Source organism: Myripristis murdjan, chromosome 21 (assembly GCF_902150065.1).
Source record: "Myripristis murdjan chromosome 21, fMyrMur1.1, whole genome shotgun sequence".
Lineage (NCBI taxonomy): Eukaryota > Metazoa > Chordata > Actinopteri > Holocentriformes > Holocentridae > Myripristis > Myripristis murdjan.
This window is the reverse complement of record NC_044000.1, coordinates 6,698,281-6,714,123: the sequence shown is the minus strand read 5'-3', so window position 1 is coordinate 6,714,123 and position 15,843 is coordinate 6,698,281. Positions and strand designations below refer to the sequence as shown.

General features: G+C 40.5%; 1 protein-coding gene across 1 annotated transcript; it reads left to right on the top strand.

Moving 5' to 3' along the window:
- The first annotated feature begins 233 nt into the window (after positions 1–233).
- chmp2ba (charged multivesicular body protein 2Ba) lies at positions 234–13,069 on the top strand. The gene is made up of 6 exons (XM_030081058.1): positions 234–428; positions 3,768–3,859; positions 8,007–8,201; positions 9,615–9,717; positions 10,027–10,133; positions 11,310–13,069. Exons 1-6 carry the CDS (start codon positions 395–397, stop codon positions 11,421–11,423), a joined length of 645 nt encoding a protein of 214 aa, XP_029936918.1. The 5' UTR covers positions 234–394; the 3' UTR covers positions 11,424–13,069.
- The last annotated feature ends 2,774 nt before the right edge of the window (positions 13,070–15,843 follow it).

Below are 15,843 nucleotides of genomic sequence, written 5' to 3'. Positions count from 1 at the left end.
ATTTTTTAAGTTTTACTTAATAATATATCATTTTTTGTTTGTTTTTTCTGACATTTAACTAAAGCCACTAGGAACCCCAGTTCTTCTCCTTTAAACAGGCTAGCAGACCTTACACGTTAATTCTGACATTCGTATAAATAGAAGTACAAATAGTTTTTACGACTGAATCAGGCAGTTACGAGGCTCACGTGAAGGCATCATGAGAGTCCCGCCGTGACGTCAGTGAAGCCGTGAGTCAGTTGAGGGAGGAACTCCGGCACAAAGTCAACCAGGAAGCCCGAGCAGCTAACCCAACCAGCCGCCTCCACTAGAAGGCTGAATTTACATTAGGAACCCATCAATATATCAGTACAGGAGTTTTATTTGCTTTTTTAAACCGATATATCGTCGCGTCATGGCAGGCCTATTCAAGAAGAAGACTGTCGACGGTAAGTTTTGTACAGTGTGACAAAAAACGCTAGCTAACTTGTTTTTAGCTCGCCGGTGTCCTGACTGCTGTGTGCCGCCTATCCCTTGTTTTTCAACTTGTTTTACCTGTTCTGGGTGCCGTGGGAAAGCTCAGTTATATCGCCAAAAGAAGTTTCAAATAGCTGCTCGACGCCCGTCGTCGTTCAACTTAAAGCAGCTTACTTGGAAATGGACATTATGGTGACGCTGGCATACAACGTACCATTAAGGTTGAACTAAGTCTTAACGCTACTTTGACATGATTACGATAGGCTAAGGTAGTGGCCACATCCTGAACTGTACGTAATGTCCGCAACTTTGTTCCACATAAAAAGAGGCTGTCCGGTTTTCAAACAGCGCAAATAGTCGATTTAACACAAACTGGAACTTTGAACCCCACTGACTATACAAAGAAACAGGGATATGAGGATATACAGCAGCTTTTTTGTTTGTTGCTTTCCAATACACGACTCTTCCATTTGCCATACTTCCTCCCTCATGACTTCATTAACTGAGTTATATTACCGTCCATTAGTAGGCTGAAACATAGTCTATAAAACAGCTGCCCTGTGCTGTAATGACTTGATGAGTTGACAGTGTAAAATTACAAAATACTTTGCTTGGTTGTCTGTGTGTGTGACGTGAAGACGCTCAAAGCAAGACATTGTCAAAATGTGGTAATGTACATTTTGCATATGATCATTTTTCTCAGATGATCAATGTACAGTGATGTCGGAATCCTTACAAGGCTTTCAGTCAGAGTATTTCAGCACTTTTCTCCAGGCTAGGTCATCAGCCTTACAAGGTCTCTGTTAGCAAAATGAATTATGAATCAGTCATTTCATTCCATATACTCATTAAGTTATGACTCCTGGGGCTGGATTTTCAGAGAGCGAAGGCAGATTAGACTTAGCCTGGACCCCAAATGGCTTGGAGGGAGAGTTCCATAGGAAATATCGAGTTTATAGGTGTAATACAGGCTCTGTCTGTGAAATCAAACCACTTTGCAGCACAACCCACTCCCCACCCTGGACTCTTGCTATCATTCCCATTTCACCCGAGTCGATCACCCACTCACTTACTGTGCCGTATACCCTCACTCAGAGCCGAGCTGGTGTCAGGTCTTCTCTGCCATGGCACCCAGAAATCCCCATCTCTTCTGTTTTCTTTATCTTATTTCCTCTCGTCCCTCGCTCTCTGGGCATGGCGTGCCTGGGGTTGCCCTGGGTGGGTGGGTGCAGTATTATCTGGTCGATTTGGCGTATGGGGGGGTGAGACCACACATATTTGTAGGACGATATCCCTCCCACTTCAAGACGTTGTCGGTACGTCACCTCGTGCGCATATATGCTTCGCTCTTACAAGTGGTCCAACTCTCTCATGCATTTTTAGAAGGATAATGAGGACTCATTTTTGTAGAAAGAGAGTATTTTTGCAGTTAGTTTTTTGTCTTTTTTCCAAAGTGGTACCTACTTTTAATAGCAAGTCTCAGAGTGGGAAACTCATTGATACAAAATAGTCAGTCTCTCAGAAATGTACTCACTTTTTCTATTCCTTGCCATTTTGAACCCATATGACACATACATAGCTGAACTTGTTCAAAGATGTGTCTCCAGCATTTTTGCTCCACTTTTGTTTTATTTTATACTCCTGCAGATTCATTTAAACTTGAAATGGGTATATGAATATATTTTGCAATATTTAATTCAGATTTGCTTAGGCTATCAAACAGTTGTTTTGATAACTTTGGAGAATATATTTTCTCTTGACAAATCTGGTTCGCATTTAGATCAGTGAAAGTGTGGCCACTGCATATGTGTGTGTGTGTGTGTGTGTGTGTGCGCGCGTGCACGCACTGCTCAGACAGTAGGGGTGCATGTATGACAGTGATTGCTTCGGTATGCCCTCACTCATAAACCATGGTAGACATGCCTTGTCTCATGTAATACTAATTCATAGCACCATTTCATCCCTGCATTATTTCCTCTTTTTGGGGGAGTTGATTTACCATGTAACTATATTGGCTGTGCACATTTAGCAGAAAATAAATTCAAATTGTAAGCCAGGTTCAATAAATGGATAGAATGACTGATTCCATGTTTAAGTGGTTATAGTTTACGCTGAATTCCTGTGTGAGCTTTCCATGCGCTTTTGTACACACAATATGTGTTCTCATTGTGCAGCAGATGATTCTGTGGCATTGCAGACTCACACACACACACACACACACACACACACACACACAGAGGCGTGATACAAGTAAAGGAGTGAATAGATGTTTTAGATTCCAATCTGCAGCCCTGCTAGTGAGGAATGTACCGCTACCATTGTTTCTCCCAGGTAGACTGGCAACCTCTACCATCATCTCCTCACTTAAACGCACTGCTGCTTAGCAGTTTGCCCATCAACATCATCATCTTCATTGTCTTCATCATCATTATCATCGGCATAATCACCCGTGCTGTTTTTTTACGCTCAGGGAAAGGGCTGTCCATTTATTTATTAGTAGCTAGTTGGTGGAGCTGTTGACATCATATATAAATAATCACATAATTCAAGGAGTGTGTCTCCATTTGGGCAAGGGTGTCAAAACAGTTTTTCACAACAGCCATTACAGGAAAAATCAGGTAAACACAGGTGTTTCTAATGACATTAATGAAGGTTCTGTTCCATTTCAGGCTGCCAGACTTTTTGCTGTGAGGCAGCAGAACAGCAGCAGGACCCTGGCTCTGTTAGACCTGAACACAACAGAACCCTAATTAATGTCATTAGTAACACCTGGGTTTAGCTAATATTTCACATCAACATGGGTCTGTTGGCTGCTGCTATGTCAAGTTACAAACTTTTGAAACATTTCAGACAGTTTCTGCTGTGGGGCAGTAAAACCAAAAAGCAAATTCACTGACCTCAGTTCTTTTATTTTCCTTTTTGACATTTTAACAGAGAAACACCAAGCTATGCAGTCACATGAATAACATTTCTATGATTGTGTAAAACAAAAGTGACACAGCTGCTTCATTGCTTTCAAAAGGATCAGAAGAGAGACACAACAATGACAACACGAGTGCAGGAAGTGTCAAAATTAAAGCTTGTTGTTGTGGCACTTAATAGGCATCAGTCATATGACTGAAGTTTCAAAACAAGTCAAGCTGAAGCAGGAAGTGATGTCACTTGTCGAAACAGTTCATTCTCTCATGTCATACTCTAGCTGCTGTAATTGAGTGATAATGTACAGGTATCATGGCTGTTAATAAGTATGAATTGACTGTCTTTCCTCTCCTTTTTCCTTTTTTTCTTCTTCTCTTCTTTTCATCTCCCAGACACAATCAGGGAACAGTCAAAGGAGTTGCGTGGCACTCAGAGACAGATCACCAGGGAGAGAGCAGCACTGGAGAAACAAGAGAAACAACTGGTGGGACCACACACACACACACACACACACACACACACACACACACACGCACAGTGATTTGGGTAATAAAATATCCCTAAGTAAGGCCTTTCCATAGATTTCTTCATATTGCATCAATGCTGCATGAAAGCCTCCAGGCACTCAATAAGCCCCTCTATCCCACCCTACCCTGCATGCACGCACACACACGCACACACACTCTCACACACACTCTCACAATCTAGATCCACTTCCTCTTCCTGTTATCTGGTATTGAGCCTGATTGGTTAATGGATCTAAATGAAAAGACAGGAATAATCTGGTAGTGTTGCTCTGCTTCAGGGCAGAGAGACCCCCCATCACACACACACACACACACACACACACACACACACACACACGTACGTGTGTGCGCTCAGTGACTGTGTATGGCTATATGAACAGAAGAATAGAACATTTCCCCTCACTGAAAGATGAAAGGAAGCTGACTGTGTCCTCTTCTCTCCTCTCTCTGTTGTGTTAAGTAAATATCATACAGGACATAATTACCTCCCTGGGGAACTGCTTTTTACAAATTCCTCATTAATGCATTCTGCTAATTAGTCTAGTTTTCTTTTTTTAAAGCTTTGTTGCACCATCCTAATACAAGATCCTTTCTTTAAAAAATGGAAATGACCTACATAGCATTTTTGTGCATTCATGACTGTGTGTCACCCCCCCCACCATGCATGTGTCAAGTGTACAGTGTATGCACACACAACAGCAGACACAAAGAAAGGGGAACAGGGGCTGAGAATGTCCTCACAGTTTGATTCAAGTTGTTCATTTGCCATCTAATTTACACCCTTGAAGTACAAGTACATATTACTTTGTATTTTAACAACACTCAGTTTTAGTTTAGAGGCGTTTCACTGGACCTTTGAGAGCGGTTAACCTAGTAATGTTACGTAAACAGCCATAACGTTAACATTGAGAGGCTGGCCATGTTGCTGGGTTAATCCACAGGACAATAAAAGAGAGGCCATTCATCCTTACAGGGACGACGTCATTGTGGAGCACCTTGGTACCGAGGTTGTGGACCTAATGGCTCACAAAAAAGCTGTGTGCCTGCAGTGCCTCTGTAATGTTGTCCACCTCATCCAGTTTGCTTTTCACTTCCTTGCTCTCCATCTAAATTTCTTGTGTCATTGGAATTTACATGTCTGCAACTAGTGAATTACACACGATCAAGAACTACAGTTACTGTAGAGAGACAAACAAAAAAGCATTTTGACATCAGGAAAACCTGGGATTTGTTGCATTCAGGGACCCTCAGACTGTATGCTTTGGGAAGTATGGTGATTCTCCAGCACCTGCAGCACTACTGGTTTCAGCATCCATGCTTAAAATTCATTTTCTTGTAATGCTTTGGCCTGATGGTGGACAAAGCTAGGCCCGGCAGGCTGTCTTGTAATATACTAGAGGAAAACATGACAGAAAAGATGCGTAATTTGCATTTAATGCTTTTGTGACAATTCTAAAATTTGCTTGACATTTGAATAGAAACAGAGCTGGTGTGACTCACGTGTGGTATGTGTTGTTCCTCTGCAGTTTGGACACAAAGAGTCCTCATGCTTACCAGGCAAAGCCCGACAGCCTCAGTTGTGCTCTGCATCTCTCTGGGAAAGCTCTTTCACACATTCATACTCTGACACACACACACACACACACACACACACACACTACTTTTCTGACAGAACAGTAAACATGCCATAATAAGCACCACATCAGCAGTAGTCCCACTGCTCCCACCTTTCTCTTTTCCCTGTTTATACATCCGTAGGTTTTCACGTTGACATTATTATTGTCATGGATTGTCTTTTTGCTTTCCAACGTCTATTTCCCTCTGCCAGCCATTAATTTTTATCTTTCTTCTTCTGCTTAGCAGGCAAAGATAGTGCTAGCCTAATGCACCTGCGATGGTATGCGTGGGTCGTGTGAGTGTGGGAATGTGTGTGTTTGTGTGTGTGCGCAGGCGGCCAGAGCACTTACGCTGAGCGGAAACATCAATGAGCTGCTAATGACAGTTTAACCCTCTCTCAGCACTGGGACATACACTCTCACACACGCAGCAGAATTGGGGAAGTGTATTACTTTTGTGCCACCAAACATTAATAAATTATTGTTTTTTCCTGCTGAGGTAGCACACGTTCATGTAGGCTTACAAACAAGACAAGCTGCCGCAGCGCTCAGGGGCCTTCCTAGCTTACAGTAACCTGGGGCTACAGTCATGTCTCTGGGGACAAACACACTCACACTCATACCCACACACAGATTCCCTGTGGGCACCGATGTGTTTTCTCATGTTTACCAAAGCTAAAATGGTGCATTTGCTCACTGGTATCTAAAGCCAAAGCCAGATGACTATATTTACCATGCGTACATATGCAAACACACCTCCCCTCTCTGGGGAGCATGGTAGATGTGTTTCTGTTTGTTTATCAATACATTCACGTGTACATGTATGTGTGTATATGAATCTTGGAAATTTTACTTCAAACAGTAGACAAAGAGCATCATATGGTATTGCAAGAACATCAAGGGTGATAATTAAAATGTGAGAGATAAAGAGTGATAATTATAAATACTGCATGATATAATTAAATCAGTAAACCTTTTTCACAGCAGCCATTTTGACATGAAATTGCAGGGTAAACACAGGTGTTACTAATGATATTAATTAAGGTTCTGTTCCATTTAAGTGTAGCAATTTCCAGTGAAACATACTTTAATTAAAATTAATTTCCAGTTAGGGCCCCTGCAGCTGTTCTTCGTGGCTCACTGGAAACTTTGCCACACTTAAATGGAACAGAACCTTAATTAATATCATTAGTAACACCTGTGTTTACCCTGCTAGTCATGTCAAAATGGCTGCTGTGAAAAAAGGTCCATTGGCAAAAAAGGAGGGAGGTCCAAAAAGAATAATTTGGACTATAATATAATCATCAGACAAACATCAGGAAATTACATTTGATTTTATATCAAGCCATGTAAAATCTTTGGTATGTATCTTTATTTAAAATGTGAAATCCCCTGGGTCCTTGGATGTCATCCTGACCAAACTGTTCCAATGGTTGTTTGTACTGGTCTAAATATTTGATCAATCATCAATACTAGTGACTTTAAACAAGCCAATGTCCTGTCTCTCCTGGGTTAAGGTTCCTGAAAAAACTACCCTGGACCCACTTGTTTTCAGCAATTACAGCCCTATCTCCAAATTGTCATTTTTAGTCAAGGTACTAGAAATAGGTTGACTCCCTCTCAAGTGACGTTTTGTCATAATATATATTTTTTTTAAATATTGCTGTCAGATTTTAGACTGTGATCACTCCTTAGCTGCTGATAAAGGTTACTGTTCGATTCTGTTCTCGTAAGTCTTAAAATTGGGCAGAGTTCACTGACAGAGCTTTGAGCTTGTTAAACTTTTATTTTCAGAATAAAGACTGCTCTGTTAGCTAGCTGGTCTTCAAGAGGTCATCTGAAGCGTGTTCAAAAAGGGTCAGCATGAATTTGCTTGTTTACATCTTTGAAAACCATGCTCATTTTCTCCCCTGTTCTGTACAGGAGTACACAGACATACTTAAGATTTTCAGCTTTTCATTTTCACTAAATTCGCAGTAAATGTGTTGAAAAACCTGTATTTTTTGTGTTATGTTTTGTCAAGTATTGTGTGTGCATTGATGTCAAAAACAGTATATAAAACAGTGTAGTCCATTTTAAATTCAGTAAAAAGGGCTGAATATTTTCCAAAGCCACTGTACCTGCATACTAATAAAACCAGGGGACTTCAGCACCCTGCATTTCAGATATTAAGTACTGCATGTCCTAATTTTTCCTCCAGCTTAACAAAAACAAGTCAGAGACTGAGTCAGAGTTCCTCCTCTTCACTGCAGCTAGTGCAACATGCTGCAGAAAGGCTCTCAAAAATCAATAAGATTCATTTCCATTTTCAAAACTGTTTACCTGTTCTTTACCAGATCTAACCTTTCAACCCCACTGGAGTTTGTTGATTGTGTAGGAGTCAAGACAGAGCTAAATAATGTTCTCTGTCATACCAGGTGGCCAGCTGTGTTACCAGAGAGTGTTTACGGTCCCTGTCCTCGGTTCCTTTTCCCTCCCCCATCTTTAGGAGCTGGAGATTAAGAAGATGGCAAAATCCGGCAATAGAGAGGCCTGTAAGATCCTTGCCAAGCAGTTGGTTCAGCTGAGGAAGCAGAAGAACCGGACGTACGCCGTCAGCTCCAAAGTCACCTGCATGTCCACACAAACCAAGCTTATGAACTCCCAAATGAAGATGGCCAGTGCCATTTCCACCACCGCCAAGGTGAGACCCTGCTGAATCAAAATGCCTATAAAATGTTGGAGGAGATTTACCACATAAGCCAAATTTTCTTCAGTCGCCGTCTGAGGCACCTCTCCAGTATCTCTCCCTCAAGGTCATTTTCGAACTTAAGAAAGAAGAACTTTAAAATGCAACTATAGTCTAGTTCGCTCCTCATTGGATATTAATAAGTTTGAATAAGTGAGGGCAGAGCAGAGCCAATAACCCAGAGTAAATCCATATCTTCCAAAACAGTGGAGTTCAAACAAATCTCATTTCACTGCAGTAACTTCAGTGTCTTCCCTTTGAAGATGTGTGAATATGAATTTGAAGAATGGGAGATGCTTTCACTGTAAATTAGTTTATATTTTCTGAAATCATCAACCATTTTTCATATTTGTTTGGTATCCCTTGTGCATATTTCACTATGTAATGGCCTATAAAACAGTTCAACATGTGTTTTCCATGTATATGAACTAGTTTCATTGTTTACTCCTGCATTAATATTTCAGCATTGGCGATGAATGTATTAATGCGGGATCTGTTCATGTTTAAAGCCAAGTCTGGTGGCATCATTGTTAATGAAGTGTGAGAAAGACGGGTGGTAATTGGCCAGGAGCGATGCACTGCACACTAGCAAACATAGACAGGTCAAATATAATCAGGCTTCAAGTTAATGGACTATGAAGAGGTGTGTGTGTAGCGGTGTTGTCGGCGTGTCTTCATGTGGTTGTGTCAAGCAGCGGTACATAAAGATCATTTAGACACAGCTTTTCATGGGAAAAAAAAACCTGCACCTTCCATCCAGTTTCTTGTATGAATAACATAGATTCCTCCTCCCCAAATATAGAGAGCTATTGGTTTGGAAGAGTGTTAACTTGTGTTACGTGAGAATGTTTAGTGATTTTAACACTGTGCTAATCTGCCATGTGTGTTATTATAAAATTAAAAATTCCAGTGTTATCTACTTAATGTATGGTTGCAAAGACAGAGGACTCCTGGTAATTTTGTGAATTAAACTGTAACTTCATAAGTTGTATCAGTAATCTTAGCAGATTTGATCATTCCACGCAAATGTGTTACATTGCAGTTAAAAAGGTGAATTCCTCTCATATTGCATGTCTGCAAAATGCTGTGAGAAGCAGCATCTACACTTCTAACCTTCTGAGCAGAAGTCATTGATTGAATAAGCACTGAATCCTCCTATCAAATTTCTTTGTTATTGTGTAGTTATATCTGTCTTTTACATACGTACATATCTTTTGATACAAACTCTACTTATTTCATTTTACTGCATTTTATTGTATTTTGTGGACCTCAGGAAGGCTAGTGATCACCGAGGCTTCAGCTGCTGGGGAAACTGTCAAGGCCAAACTCCAGGAAAATGCTCTAACTTGTGTTTAATGATGTGTGCAGACGATGCAGGAAGTGAATAAGAAGATGGATCCACAGAAGACTCTGAAGACAATGCAGGACTTCCAGAAGGAGAACATGAAGATGGGCATGACTGAGGAGATGAGTAAGGACACACACACATGCATGCACACACTTATTTACTTCATCAGCATGCCTCTTGGGTTCTTGGTTTGTCAGACAGAAGTGTAAAAGAAGATGTGAGAGATTTCCTTTAAAAAAATTTCAGTGAAATTTCAGTGTAAATGAAATCACTTATACTTGTTTGTACACACAATGGTATATTTCACAGTACTGCCAACTTATCTAACTTATCTCACCGCAAAATCCTAATTGTTGACTGAAAAGCAACATTTTTGACTAGTAGTTGACTGACCTCTTTGTCTCTCTGTCTGCCACCCCCCCCTCCCTCCAGTCAACGACACTCTGGATGAGATCTTCGATGAGTCTGGGGATGAGGAAGAATCTCAGGACATTGTCAACCAGGTTCTGGATGAAATCGGCATTGAGATCTCAGGAAAGGTAAGGCATTCCAAACAAGGACTACTTCAGTCATGTATTACATGTATTAGTCATGTTGGAGCTCTGTCTCAGCCATTCACTTGTAGTATTATTGGTGTTATCGGTGTCTAGGAAAAGGAGAAGATTTAGAAACCATAACCACTGGTTTTATGAGAAGAAAAGGGCAAAAAATTCTTCCTAATGTTTCTGTTGTTTTGAACTATCTTATCCTTGTTTTTACAACCTCACACAACCTGAAAAGAGGACACATCCCTGGCAAGATGAGTTGAACAATAAGCACTCCACATGGTTCTTACTCAACTATTAAATTCACTGCAGCTGCCACGTGGTGGGGCTAGCCCACAGCTCATCGCTCCAGCTCTATCTGTGTCTGTGCAGCAGCCAGGCTGTCCATCTGTTGGCAGTCTGGCTCCCCCTGCGGGGCTCCATGGGTTATTACCCCTTCACAACTCCATCTACAAGCCCACAGATTCTCCTATAAATGCACCCACAGCTGGAAAGAACAAACAGGCAGTTTCATTAAGAAAAAGATCCTTTTTTTAAGTTTATGGGGTATACTGTTGAGCAGGTAATACTGAACAATGTGTTTGTTTTGAATTGCAAACCAATAAAGTCCCATTTAATAAAGCCTAAAGCTGAATGGAAGTTACAAGACTCATAAACTCCATAGCAGATTGTAAGAAACCCACATCGGGCAGCCATATTGTCTGGAAAATGCAGTTTTGTATTCCCCAGTAGGCTATGGCCCAAACTGGTTGAATTGCACTTAAAAGTGGCCCTATAGTTGAAGTTATTTCCAGCTGCATCTGTGAGTTTACTCCACTGCTATTCTGTCAAGTCTGCAACTTTTCACAAGGCTGTTGGAAAAGAAGACAATCAAGTTGTAAACTCCCTGCTGTTTTTCTGCGAACTTGGTGGTCACTTGATTATAGAAATCCAGTCCCATCTTCATGTAATTACTGCACATAATGCTTCATGTTTTTAGCATACAGAAGTTTGTAATAACACATACGTTAGTTGCTCAGAAAGCCCTAGGAAGGCTACATGTATGCAAATTTTGGTTGTTTACCAGTGCTACATGTACAAGCCTTTGCGTGTGCGCAAGTTTGTGTTTATAATAGTGTTTCATTCTGTGTGAGTGTTAATGGGTTTTTTGTCCATGTGTGTTTTTTCCAGATGGTGAGAGCTCCAGCTGCAGGAAAGAGCGTCCCTGGCGCTGCCTCATCCAAACAGGCCGCCATCTCCGATGACGAAATCGAGAGACAGCTCCGAGCCCTGGGAGTGGACTAATACACACACTTACACACGTGTGCTCAAAGGCAGGCAGACAGAACAATATATATATATATATGTTAGTACATACACACACAAATATTGAGCGGCAGATTGCCTTACAGACCCTGGGAGCTGAACATTTGATCTATTTATGCGAAAACAATATTTATATTGACATTGGAATGGTCCAAGCCTGAAGCTGGATTAAGAATAGATGCTTGGACTACAGAACCACCCACACTCCTGATAAACACCTCTCTCTCGGAAAGGGCTACAGTTTGTGTGTGACCTTGGAATTATTATGATCCATTATTGAATATGAATAAGTCATGTAATCTATCACCATTGAGCCTCTACATTAAACTAAAGGCTGATTTCTCAAAAGGTTTTAAAGAGTAAAAAAAAACCCTCCATGTTCTAAATGAAGATGGAACCTATAATTTCAACTCACACTATCTTCCCACTATCTTGGTTGCTCAAAAATGTTCTTCCTTTGTGGCGACCTATTCATATTGTCTCTGCATGGGTGTTCCATTTATGATCAGTGAAGATCCGTTATGTGATGCTTTTGTCATCCTGTGATGTAGGAGGAAGTCATTAATCATCATCAACCATGTTCTTACATCCTTAGGTACGTTACCATAGCTATTGGAGATGATGAGAGTTCGAACTCACTCATAAAGTGTGTGAAATGTCTGACATTATGCCCTTGGGCTAGGGTAAGGCCTTGACTCCTAAACATTATGCATGAGAATCCACGCTGAGATGGATCGATCTGAGGGCAAACTGGCTAGCTGTTGAGTTGCTATACAGATTGCGCCTGGGTGAAAACCTAATCACGCACTAATCAGTACTAACTTAAGACTTGTGACTGGCATATCAAAGAGTTTTGAATGGTTTGTTTCATGCTACTGAGTAATCAAATGACTACAGATTTTGTTCTTTCTTGGTTGATGTTGGTGATCTATCTGTTTATGTATCTTAAGTGGGACATGGGATTGACAGTGATTATAGGATGGCATTGGTCCTGATGCCTCTTTTCTCTTTCAGCTGCTGTGCAGTTACTGTCATTTGTTATTTTAGGCTGCCTCACCCACCCACACACACACTCTCACACACACACTCACTCACACACACAACAGCATTGATGCAACTTTTGCTAAAATGACACTGTGATCCAGGCGATGTTGCCTCTTCTCCAGAGCCGTGCTGAAGTCGAAGCTTTTCCACCAGTGTCCCTCAGTATCTGCCAGATTTGGGCTAAATGAGGTTGACTCAGACGCCTGCTCATATTGTTAGATTCAGTCTTTGTCTTCCTCTCTCTCTGGGTTTTTTCCATATTTAATCCCATTGCCAAAATAAATTTAAAAACAGAAACTCTTGCATGTGTCTAATAGGTACATGGCAGATTTCATTTAATTTTCAGTAACAATTCTCTCTTCAGTGTCCGTTGTTACTGTGGAAACTCTTTCATGGTTGCTGGAATTTGGAACGAGTTTTGACTTTTTTGGTTTGAGTGCGATTCTCTGAATACGAAATGAAGGTTGTTTCATTACTTTTTAAGAGCTGTATGTATACTCCTGTATGTAACCTTTGTCATTGTACCATGACTCTGTTAAGGGTTGGTGGCTTTTATAAGGAATAAAATTTCTTCAGGTACAGTTGGTGAACGTTCTCTTGCTTAGATCTATAAGCACAAGAAATAAAGGAGTTTACTTGTATGGTTGCAGTCAAAAAAACATTCATTCATTTTCCAAACCACTTATCCTAGTAAGGGTTGTGGGGGATGCTGGAGCCTATCCCAGCGCTCACTGGGCAGGAGGCAGAGGAAACACCCTGGACAGGTTGCTGGTTCATCACAGTGCAGACAGACAAACAAGCACATTAACACCTAGGACCAATTTATTATCTTACTATGTCTTTGGACTGTAGGAGGAAGTCCGTGCAGATGGGGAGAACATGCGAACTCCACACAGAAAAGACCCTGGCTGGCCAGCCAGGAATTGAACCCATGACCTTCTTGCCTTCTTCTTGTCAAAAACAGTGGGATATAGAGTTCTGTTAGAATTGTTGGGACTGAAAAACACCAGTGCATTGTTGCAATAATACAGTGGAGGTTTCATCAGGCTTCACAGCCCAAACAGCCCAAAGGTTATCAACTTCACAGAGCACATAAATAGCTATAGAAACTTTTCAAGTGAGAAAAACATCAAAACTAAAGTTGAGATAAAATTGGTTTATTCACAATTTCTAGCATATTTGAGGCTCTGGGCAGTGTCATATCAACTCAATAGTTATTTCTTTTTCAGGTTACTATCCCCATCATTCTTACAGCCTCATGAATGAGACGGCAGGAGATAAGACCCTACTGATGCGTTTATTTCCCCTGACAACACTAGTCAGAGTATTATAGATGAATCACAGTGGAAGCTGCCTGCATCGGAATCTGCCTGCTGTCTGTAACTTTATTTATGATGCCCCGGTGGCGTGCCTGTTTTATGTACATACCACAAACAAGACCAGACTGTCTCTTTTTATGCATTTATTCATGGAGTCACATCAAGACATCAGTAAAAATGAAAAATGGCACACATGGCTCCTCATGTAACTGGATTTTACTTTATTTGTTTCTTAGAAATGGACTTCATGACATGTCAGTGCCTGGAAATTTAAAGGAACATCTTTCCAAAATACAAGTGCAAATTATGTACCAACCCTGTCTGTCCTATGTGTACAGGTTATATCTGAAACAATTCATAAATTTTCTGTGCTATATTATTGCAACAGACTAATTTCTAACTTTTCAAGGCATCAGTTGAATATCATTCTTTTTGTGAATCTGCACTGAGATCTATGGGTCACACTCAAGAACAAACTTAAAAAAAAGGCCCAGAATTTGGCTCAGAGCATAGTTATAGTGTGCTAACTTTTCCTTACTTCACTGAGATGTTTCATATCAGTCATCCAAACCAGGTCAGAGTTATGACCGGCTGCTGTTATACTTGCAGATCACTTTGTCAAGGCTGCAACAGCAAAACCACGGTATCAAGAAATATGAAAAATTACATCCATATCCTAGTCCTGTCAGGAGGGAAACAGCATTCTGTGATCCAAAAACGTCAAATGGTTTCACATATCCCTGGCTTCAGAACATGAATCAATCAATAAATAAAGCTGTGCATGGAAAAGTAGTTCAACATAATATATTACATCTCAAATAAATAGATTGGCAAGATACATCAAATATATTACTGCAACATTTTGACAACAAAACAGACAATCTTTATAGGATAGTGAGAAGCCCTTGTATAAAACACTATGGAGCCAGTGGCGGTAGTGCTCTAATCACAAATACACAGATATAATCACAAAGTGACACAGGTTGAGGCTGTAGGCATGTGCATCAAGAACACTTCAGCAATGAATTATCCCTTTTCTCTGAACAATATACGCAATAAGAACAACATAAAAAGGACAATTTCAATATTTTCTGTATTAATCAAACCCTTTTTCTTTTGCAAAGGCACAGGCAAGTACTCATTGACCCTGGACATGAATTTTTGCTTGGTCTGGGAGATCTACATAGTACAGCATGAGTACATGATTCTGGAAAGTTGAATGTTATTTTTTGGTGCCACAAAAATCGTGCTGATAAATTACTGCAGATGAAAAACCTCACATCTCAAGTTCAACTTTTCAGAAATGGATAATAACTGGCTGGTTTGCCCAGTTACACTCAAACATTTTTGAAATTGTGCAATAGATTTTGAATGAGTTTGGTTTGGCCATGGGGAGACATAACTGGGCACATTTGTAAAAAAAAAAAAAAAAAAAAAAATTCTTTGTTTAAATTTGAGAGAAAACAACTTAATTAAAATAGCTGAAATTTGAATTTGCTAGTTTTCACACAAAACAATGAGGGATGTCTAAGTGGTTCCACCAATTGGGGTTTTGGAGGAAGATATCGATATTTTTGGATTAATGTTGCCAATAGCCCAAATTTTAGTCAGTGCATATTTCCATGACATAATGTGAGAGGCATTCAGTGTGTATGGCAGAATATTATGCTTGTCAGTGTGGAAATGCTTTTGAAAGTGTTGAGATCATCACAGGATACTAAAACACTAAAACACAGACTATAGAGATTGTTTGAGTAGGTTTGCAGCTCCAGGTTTCTCTGCAAAGTTTCATAAACTGTTAAATAGTCTTCCCACAGCACACTGGAATGATGTCCCTGGTCACATATCTGATATAAAAATGATGGAAACTTTGACTAGCCGTCCTAACAGGAACCTGTGACATCAGTGGTGGACCACACCGAGAGGCGGGTATCTGATATTTTACTGAAGGCCAACATCAGCCAAATGCATGAGGCAAACTGTCTGACCCCAGTTAAACTACTGCAACCGGAACGTATTTTACTATCTCATCTGTG

Coding starts and splice junctions, on each gene's coding strand:
- chmp2ba (XM_030081058.1), top strand. CDS start 395: ATGGCAGGCCTATTCAAGAAGAAGACTGTCGACG. Junction 8,202..9,614: donor CCATTTCCACCACCGCCAAG/GTGAGACCCTGC, acceptor TGATGTGTGCAG/ACGATGCAGGAAGTGAATAA. Junction 10,134..11,309: donor GCATTGAGATCTCAGGAAAG/GTAAGGCATTCC, acceptor TGTTTTTTCCAG/ATGGTGAGAGCTCCAGCTGC.